Genomic DNA, 9,661 nt, shown 5'->3' with positions numbered 1-9,661 from the left:
GGAGGGGCGCTGGCAGAGCATGCGCAGTGGCAAGACGCGGGGGAGGAGTTGCTGGGAGCCGCTGGAGGGAGCGGGAAGGGGCTTGACACTCAGGGTTTGGGATCAACAGAGCCAGGGGACACGGGCCCCCTGGAAGGATGTGACAAGCATAGAGATTGGAGAGGGGCTAAAAATAAATAAATAAATAAAAGGTAGATGGGAAGGTACGCGCGAGTGTTTTCCTCCACTCAGCAAACCAGTCCTAACCCCCTATGCTTGCCCGACATAAGGGGTATTTTCTTTTTAAATTAACCTTCGTTTTCACACTGATCCTCATCACCCAGGACAGACAGGTTAGTGAAGCTGCCTATTCAAGGGTGGTAGTAGCGCTGAAGCTAGAGCCAAGCAAGCATCGTCTGGGCGGTGTCTCTGAAGATGTGCATCACTCCTCCCTCACACCTAGGCTGGCCTTGACTGCCGCACCCCAAATCACCCCCGGCCTGGACCATTGCCTTCCACCTCATCCTTCTGATGGGCAGACTGGGAGCTCTGTCGATGGGATAGGCGCAGAGTTTTGGGGGTTTTGTTGTTGTTGTTGTTTGTTTATTTTTTATTTATTCTTGTCCTCCCTCTCCCGCCTCTCCCAGCCTTCGCCCAGGTGGTCCATACTTGTTCCTCTGTTCTCTCTGTCGCTAGCCTGGCTGACCTGGCTGCCTGATCCCATGTCCCACAGACGGGGGTGGGGGTGGGGGTGAGGGTGGGGGGCACTCCCTGGCTCAGGCACGTTCCTTTGCCTGACACTTGGGAGGCGGAAAGAAAAGGCTTGCGGTTCAGAGCCAACCTAGGCTGCCCCTCCACCCTCACCTACAGACACACACACACGTACACACACATGCACGCACGCACACACGCGCGCGCACACACACACACACATGCACGCGCGTACACACGCACACACTCACTTGCCAGTGTGGTCCACCATAGGACCATCATGACCATAGATGAACGTGCCCCTCACTCTCCGACTCTAGCTCCTGGTAGCCTCCTCAGCGCACTTCACTGCAGCTGTGCTTGCATCCCCGCTGCTCTTCCTTCTGCCTGGCTCTCTTCTCCCAGACATTCCTGCCCTTCCCGCTTCCCTCCCTTCCTTCTTTTTATTTTTGTTTTTTGAGATGAGGTCTCTCTGTGTAGCCCTGACTGTCCTAGACTCGCTCTGTAGATCAGGCTGGCCTCTAACTCACAATGATCCACCTGCCTCTGCCTCCCGAGTGCTGGGATTAAAGGTGTGTGCGCCAGCACCACCCGGCCAGGCCTGATTCTTTCAGCTGTTGCTGGGTGGAAGCTGGGTCTTTGCAGGCAAGCACTCCCACATCCCCCAAAGGCACGGAAGGCTCTTGAGACACTGGACTCTGGCATAAGCCAGCGACCCTGTGGATGGAGCAAGCACCCTCGGTGGTACCAGTCCCAGGCTAGGATGTGGCTTATTCGGTAGAGGACTCACCAATCTGGAAAAATCTCTGGAGTCATCTCGAGCGCCATGTAACCGGAGGTGGGTGTGGGGTGTGGGTGGGAGGGATGTAGGGGGGTTGAGGAGGTGTGGGGGTGTGGGGGTGGGGAGGTGGGGGAGCAGGGGGTGGCGGAGTCGAGGTGAGGTGTGGGGGGTGCGTCCTTGTAATCCCAGCACCCAGGAGGTGGAGGCAGGAGGGTCTGAATTCCAATTTGGAGGTCATCTTTGGATACACAGCAAGCTTGAGTCTCTTGTCTATACATACAGACACACACACATGCATGCATACACACACATGCATACACACATGCATACATACATACACACATGCATGCATACATACATGCATGCACACATGCATACATACACACATGCATACACACACATGCATGCACACACATGCATACACACACATGCATGCATGCATACATGCATGCACACATGCATACATACACACATACATGCATGCATGCATATACACATACACACATGTATACACACACGCATACATACATGCATACACACACGCATACATACATACACACATGCATGCATACACACATGCATACACACATGCATACATACATACATACACACATGCATGCATACATGCATGCATATACACACACATACATACACACATGCATGCATACACAACAATGCATACACATGCATGCACACATGCATGCGCACACATGCATGCATGCACACGCATGCACACGCATGCATGCACACGCATGCACGCACATGCATACACACATTATACATACACATGCATACATACATACACAAATGCATGCATGCATACACACATGCATGCATACACACATGCATGCATACATACATACATAAACGCCATGGAGATAGCACAGTGCGCCGAGGGGCTCCCCATGGAGCCTGATGACCTGATTTCAGTCCTCAGGACCCACACAACGAATAGGGAGAACTCAGTCTTGCAAGCTGCCTTCTGATCTCTCCATACAAACCACACACACAAAAATGGACAAATAAGTGTAAATAAGAAATTACTGTGTGCAGTAAACCATCCAGTAAAAAAACCCAGTGTAAAGACAGCCGGAGAAAGAAGTAGTAAAGTATATTGGGTAGCTATAAGAATTTAATTCTGCGGGGGCTAGAGAGGCGGCTCAGTGGCTGACGTGCTTCCTGTGTGAGCCTGAGGGTCCGAGTCTGGGTCCCCAGCACTGATATGACAGCAGGGATGGCTGAGCACAGCTGCAGCCCCAGTGCTAGGAGCCAGGGAGCCGAAATGATGATCTTTAGGGTCAGTGAGAGGCCCGTCTGCCGAACAAATTAGGTGGCGAGTAACAGGAGGGGACTCCTGAGGTCGACCTCTGGCAACTGCACCTGCACATGTGTGTGCGCGCACGCACACACACACACACACACACACACACACACAGACAGAGACAGAAAGAGAGAGGCACAGAGACAGAGAAATAGAGACATAGACAGAGAGAGACAGATAGACAGAGACAGAGAGAGACAGATAGACAGAGACAGAGAGAGACAGATAGACAGAGACACAGAGAGAGGTTGATGTTGCTAGGCATGGTTACTGTATTGGTTTCTGTTTCTAAAATCCTTAGAGTGGGGACAGTGGGGGAGGGGAGCTGTGATCCCAGCGCTCAGGAGGCTGAGGCGACAGGACTGAGAGTCCAATCTCCTGCTTTCCACATGACTTGAGTTCTGGCTCGTTCCTCCTTTGGAAGCTGCCAGAAACTATGAGGCATTAAATATTTATCCTAAGTCAGTAAAAATGGAGCTAGTTTGCTCCACAGCACTAAATCACTCAAACAGGGTTTTCCACAATAATTTCTTTAATTTTTTTTCTTCAAATGGATCAGTTTTTTTTGTTTTTTGGGTTTTTTTTTTGTTTTGTTTTGTTTTGTTTTTTCCGAGACAGGGTTTCTCTCTGTAGCCTTGGCTGTCCTGGACTCACTTTGTAGACCAGGCTGGCCTCGAACTCACAGTGATCCACCTGCCTCTGCCTCCCGAGTGCTGGGATTAAAGGCGTGCGCCACCACCTCCTGGCTAAATGGATCAGTTTTAAACAGTTAAAAAAAAAAAGTGATTAAAGAAATATCTTGTATCCAGCTGGGCGTGGTGGCGCATGCCTTTAATCCCAGCACTCGGGAGGCAGAGGCAGGTGGATCACTGTGAGTTCGAGGCCAGCCTGGACTACAAAGTGAGTCCAGGACAGCCAAGGCTACACAGAGAGACCCTGTCTCAAAAAACCAAAAAAAAAAAAAAAAAGAAATATCTTGTATCTGTATGGAAATTTCGCCTGTCAATAATAAATCTGGGGCTGGAGAGGTAGCTCAGAGGTTAAGAGCACTGCCTGCTCTTCCAGAGGTCCTGAGTTCAATTCCCAGCAACCACATGGTGGCTCACAACCATCTATAGTGAGATCTGGCGCCCTCTTCTGGCCTGCAGGTGTACATGCAGGCAGAGCGCTGTATACATAATAATAAATAAATAAGTCTTAAAAAAATAAATCTGATGGTCTATAGCTTAGGCAAGACATCCGGCAGACAGAAAGTATTCTGAGATTGAGCAAGATGCAGGAGATTTTACCCAGAAGGAAGTGAGGAAGGACAGATACATGGTTCCTGAACAGAGGTAACCAGTCACGTGACAAAATGCCGATTAGTAAGATGGGTGATGCTAAGTTATGAGTTAGTCAGAGAAAAGCCTAGCTTTCTGGCTGAGGTATGAGGTATTTGTAAATAAAATAAAACACTAAAAATAAAGAAAATATTTTGAGCCAGGCATGGTGGCGCACACCTTTAACCCCAGAACTGGAGAGGCAGAGGCTGGTGGATCGCTGTGAGTTCGAGGCCAGCCTGGTCTGCAAAGAGAGCCCAGGACACTCTGTCTCAAAAAAAAAAAATTATATATATATATATATATATATATATATATATATATATATATATATATATAGTCTCATGAGTTTTATTCTGGGAGCTTGGAACTGTGAGTTGGGAGGAAAAAACAGTGCAAAAAAAAGTGGGGGCACATAAAAGAGAAATGACACCACAAATAGAAAAACGAGTGCCAGCTGTGGCTGTGTGTGCCCTTAATCAGGAGGGAGGCAGGAAATTTCTGTGAGTCTGAGGTCAGCTTGTTTTACACACGTTCCAGGCCAGACAGGACTATGTGGTGAGAGCCTGTCTAAAAACAAACAAACAAACAACAAACACAACTGACTGGAGTGGGGGCGGGGTGTCGATGGAGAGACACCTCAGCGGTTAGGAGCACAGGCAGCTCTGCAGAGGGCTGGAGGTCAGTTCCCAGCAGGCACATCAGGTGGCTCACATCTGCCTGTATCTCCAGTTCCAGGCGACTCTGTGCCATCTTTTGCCCGCTGTGGGCACGTGCACACATGTGGCATACACACACACCAGCGCATAGACACACATACATAACATTTTAAAAAGTAATACTGTAACGCCGGGCGGTGGTGGCGCACGCCTATAATCCCAGCACTCGGGAGGCAGAGGCAGGCGGATCGCTGTGAGTTCGAGGCCAGCCTGGTCTACAAAGCGAGTCCAGGTCAGCCAAGGCTACCCTGTCTCAAAAAACCAAAAGAAAAAAAAGAAAGAAAGAAAGAAAGAGAGTACTAATGAGGAAGTAGGCAGGGTGGAGAGACGACAGGGCAAGACTTCTCTGACAAAAGCCGGATAGAGCAGGGGCCGGAGGCGAGCGAGGACAGAAGGATGACTCAGAGGTGTGGCCCACAGAGCGGAAGTCCAGGGCACGCGGCCAAGGTGTCGGAACGCCGCAGTCCCTCCAGCCTCCACCTGGGAGCCGCGTGTCCCCGCTGGCCCTGTGCTCCCTGCACACAGAGCCTGCCAGCCGGCTGCGCCAACACCCGCCCTCATCTTTTCCCTTCCTAACAAAAGTCCAGTGGTGAGCTCTCGAGCGTTGCCTGGGGAAAGACGATCTCAGGGGAGCCGCGGAGCCGTGTTCCAGCCCATCCATGTTTTCCTATAGTGTGGGACGTGGACACGGGAATAAAACAAAAATGAGGAGCGTAAGGAAAGCTCTCCAAAAGCCGGGCGGTGGTGGCGCACGCCTTCAATTCCAGCATTTGAGAGGCAGAGGCAGGTGGATCTCTGTGAGTTCGAGGCCAGCCTGGTCTACAAAGGACAGCCAAGGCTACACAGAGAGACCCTGTCTCCAAAAACCAAAACCAAAACCAAACAAGAATGAGTTAATGACTTAAATCTGGGGTAGTGATACCGACAGAAAGAAAAGGTTATTAGTGTTTTTTCTGTTTGTGTATTCAGTTTCTTCAATGTTTGACCCTTTCACCTGTGAGGGTTTTTTGTTTTTGTTTTTGTTTTTTGGTTGTTGTTTTGTTTGTTTGGTTGGTTTTCTTTTTTGTTTTTTGTTTTTTTGGCTTATTGAGACAGGGTTTCTCTGTGTAGCCCTGGCTGTCCTGGACTCACTTTGTAGACCAGGCTGGCCTCGAACTCACAGCGATCCTCCTGCCTCTGCCTCCCAAATGCTGGAATTAAAGGGGTGCGCCACCACTGTCCAAGTCCAGATATGTCAAGGACAACTTCTCCATCTTGCTGACAGGGTCAAACAAGTTCGTGTTCCCAGGCCCGGGGCCCTCCTCCTATCCTGAGTGATGGAAAGCTCCCTTGCTCAACCTGTCATGTCAGAATATGACTGGACAAGGCGACAGCCCTTCACGCCCCCGCCCTTGCTCTACAGTCTTATCCTTTAAACATACTGTACAACATCCCTTCAGGATCGTAGTTCAGCCCCAAAGTCTGTTCTGCGGCCCCGATCCGTTAGTAAACGCTTGACTTCGATAATTTTTTGTCATCTGCATTGACCTGGTGTTTGAGTTGTGTTGGCTTTTTTTTTTTTTTAAAGATTTTATTTATTATGTATACAATGTTCTGCCTGCATGTACACCTGCAGGCCAGAAGAGGGCGCCAGATCTCACTATAGATGGCTGTGAGCCACCATGTGGTTGCTGGGAATTGAACTCAGGACCTTTGGAAGGGCAGCCTGTGCTCTTAACCGCTGAGCCAATCTCTCCTGCCTCGAGTTATGTTGGTTTTATGCCGACCCCAGAACACAATAAAACCTTAACTAAGGCAACCACCACGCCCAGCAACAGGTCTATAAGCTCTGATATATGCCTGGCATGGTGGCACACACCTTTAATCCCAGCACAGATGAGGCCGAGACAAAAGGACCTCTCTGAGTCCCAGGATGGCCAGGTCTACATAGAGATGCCACTTTGTCTCAATAACAAAGACTCCATAGTGGGACCGAGATCCGACAGGACCTTTGTGTGCCATGGTGTATTTATTTATTTCAAGTTTTTGGTTTTTGAGACAGGCTATTAACATAACCCAGTTTGGACTAAATTTTTATTTTTATATTTTTAATCTAATCTGCTCCTCCTGCTTCCACTTCCCAAGCTCTGGGATTATAGGTGGACTGAACCCCGTGTAGCTTTCATTTTGGCATTTTTGAGGTAGGGAGTCTCGTTGCCCAAACTAGTTTCTAATCGACTATGTCACCAAGGATGACCTTGAGCTCCCGATCCCCCTGCCTCTAAGTGCTGGGATTACACGTGTGTGCCAACGTGCCCATAGTGACGTGCCATGCCCACACGACACCACAGCGCCAGAAAAACATTCCGAACGCGTTCACTGATTTAGGTGTAAAAATTCCCATGATCCTCTCTACCCTGCCCAAGGGTCCCTCAGAGGACAGCAGCTTGGACGGCGTGGGCTGCGTGGACAGCGTGCATGACATGGATTGCTAAAACCAAGCCTTTCCAGTGAACATTTGATGGACAACTGTTGGAGGTTGGTGTGACATATTTTGGTGCTTGCTGTCTTTTAATGTGGCCCCAAATATTGCTGAGTAACCTTGCCTAATAACTCCATCCTGTTTGACCACTAAAAAGCCCACACACCCAGGGCAAATAGGATAGGCGTGGCCAACCTTTTGGGACTAAGAGGTTCTTGGGAAGGGAAGCAGTCACCTGATGAGGATCTTGGGGCAGAGACCAGAGTGAAAAGGAGGAAGGAAGCCACCATGGGTTAGGTGGCCAGCGTGGATGGGGAAGTTGGCCCAGATGAAGAACATTAGGAAGTATTTGGGATTATGGACGGGAGGGACCTTGATAGAAAATATTAGAAGCAGGTTGCATGGGATTTTGGCAGGGAGATACGGGAGAAAATTTAGGGGATTAATATCTGCCCTGCCTCAGGTGAACCAAGGCTATTTTAAATTATAACAGGTGCTCTGTTTTCATTGATTGCCAGCAGGTTAGATAGAAATTAGCACCATAATAATTACAGGGCTGGCAATAAACATTTATTAGACTCCCACCTTTAAATTAACAACAACAGACAATAGTATGTGCCAGTCTATAGAGAGTCAGGACTAACAGGAAACGAGGTAAAACTCTTGGCTTCGGAAGAGCAGACTGACATTTTAGTGGTGGAGACAATGTTGCGAACATTAACCAGGTAATGCCCCAGAAAACCCTCTACAAGTGGGAAAAATGAAACAGGGGACGGATAGGGAGAATTATGTGTCCACACAACCCTCTCACCCTTCCCGCCCGCACCTTAGTAGCGAACTGTCTACACCCGCACCTTCTAGCAAGTTTAAGCCCCAAGACTCAAAGTTGGCCGGGCGTGGTGGGCACACGCCTTTAATCCCAGCCTTAAAGACCCTAGGGAAACTGGGGAGGCAGAGGCAGAGGGATCGCTGTGAGTTCGAGGCCAGCCTGCTCTACAAAGCGAGTCCAGGATAGTCAAAGCTAACACAGAGAGAAACCCTGTCTCGAAAAACCTAAAACGACAAAAACCAAAATACACCCCCGCTACACACACACACACACAAAATTAAAAGTTGCTCGTCTAGGGGCTGGAGAAATGGCTCAGTGGTTAAGAGCACTGCCTGCTCTTCCAAAGGACTCGGGTTCAATTCCCAGCACCCACATGGCAGCTCACAACTGTCTGTAACTCTAAGATCTGACACTCTCACACCAATGCACATAAATTAAAATTTAAATTAAAAATATTTTTTAAAAAAAGTTGCTCGTCTAAGAACGAAGGAAACGAAGGACGCAGGTTGGCTCAGTCATTGGGACAGGCCGGGCCCCGCCTCCCACTTAGCCCCGCCTCCCACTGAGCCCCGCCCCTTAGCTCCTATTGGTCAATGAACCCTCCGGGCAGCTCCGCTACTGGCCGTGGCCCCGCCTCCCCTCAGCCCCCGCCTCTTACCTCCCATTGGTCAATGAGCCCTCCGGGCTGCTCCGCGACTGGCTGTGGCCCCGCCTCGGCCCCGCCTCTTATTTCCCATTGGTCAATGAGGCCTCTGGGCCGCCCCGCGATTGGCCAGACGGGGTGCGGGCCCCGTCCAATGGGCGGCGGCGCCGGCTTTTCCCGCGGCCATTTGCCATTCGGTGATGCTGGCTGGCTGCAGGGCGGCTGTTGGGAAGGCGTTGTAACGGACGGACGGCGGCTGGATGATGGCGGCCCTGGGCGGCTGCACGCGCGGCGACCCGCTGGAGAAGCTGCCCTCCGTCATGGCGGGGTTCCCGGCGCGGAGAAACCAGTCGTCCCCGCCTCCGGCCCCGCCGCTCTGCCTCCGGCGGCGGACGCGACTCGCGGCGGCTCCCGAGGACACGGTGCAGACCCGGGTGAGGGAGGAGGCCGAGCGCCCCGGCCGTAGCCCGTGGAGGGGGAATGTGCCTTGCGTTCCCTGGTTATTCCTAGTCCAGCCTTTGTTTGTTTGTTTGTTTCGAGTCAGGGTCTCTCTGTGTAGCCTTGACCTGGACTCGCTTTGTATCCCAGGCTGGCCTCGAACTCACAGCAATCCCCCTGCCTCTGCCTCCCCGAGTGCTGGGACCACTGCCCGGCTCCCTAGTCCAGTTTTTAAAATAAAATATAATAAGAAGAGTAGGGCTGGGGAATCACAGCAGTAAGAGAGTGCGGCACCCTGGTGTGAGGGGAAAGGGCTGGCCGTGGGCTCCGGTGGGCGGCGCCCCAGGCTAAGGCGCGGGCCAGGCTCTTATTTTGTTGACATCATTCCCCTAGGGTCCTTCGCCACCCCCCACCCCCCCTACCCCCCACAGGGTCTCTCTGTGTAGCCTTGGCTGTCCTG

The 9,661-nt window shown here is 50.9% G+C and overlaps 1 protein-coding gene across 6 annotated transcripts in view; it reads left to right on the top strand.

Annotated features, from left to right (window-relative positions):
* The first annotated feature begins 8,932 nt into the window (after positions 1-8,932).
* Positions 8,933-9,661, top strand: part of WDR62 (WD repeat domain 62) — a 45,691-nt gene continuing 44,962 nt past the window's right edge. For all 6 annotated transcript variants that reach the window (XM_084771154.1, XM_084771152.1, XM_084771150.1 and 3 more), the window contains exon 1: positions 8,933-9,197. In XM_084771154.1, the coding sequence (XP_084627280.1) occupies positions 9,024-9,197 (174 nt within the window). In that variant the 5' untranslated portion in view covers positions 8,933-9,023. The remainder of the gene's footprint in view (positions 9,198-9,661) is intronic.

The sequence above is a fragment of the Acomys minous genome (genome assembly GCF_964271855.1).
Source record: "Acomys minous genome assembly, chromosome: 20".
Classification (NCBI taxonomy): Eukaryota; Metazoa; Chordata; class Mammalia; order Rodentia; family Muridae; genus Acomys; species Acomys minous.
The sequence above is the reverse complement of the archived record's forward strand: the minus strand, read 5'-3'. Positions and strand labels throughout refer to the sequence as shown.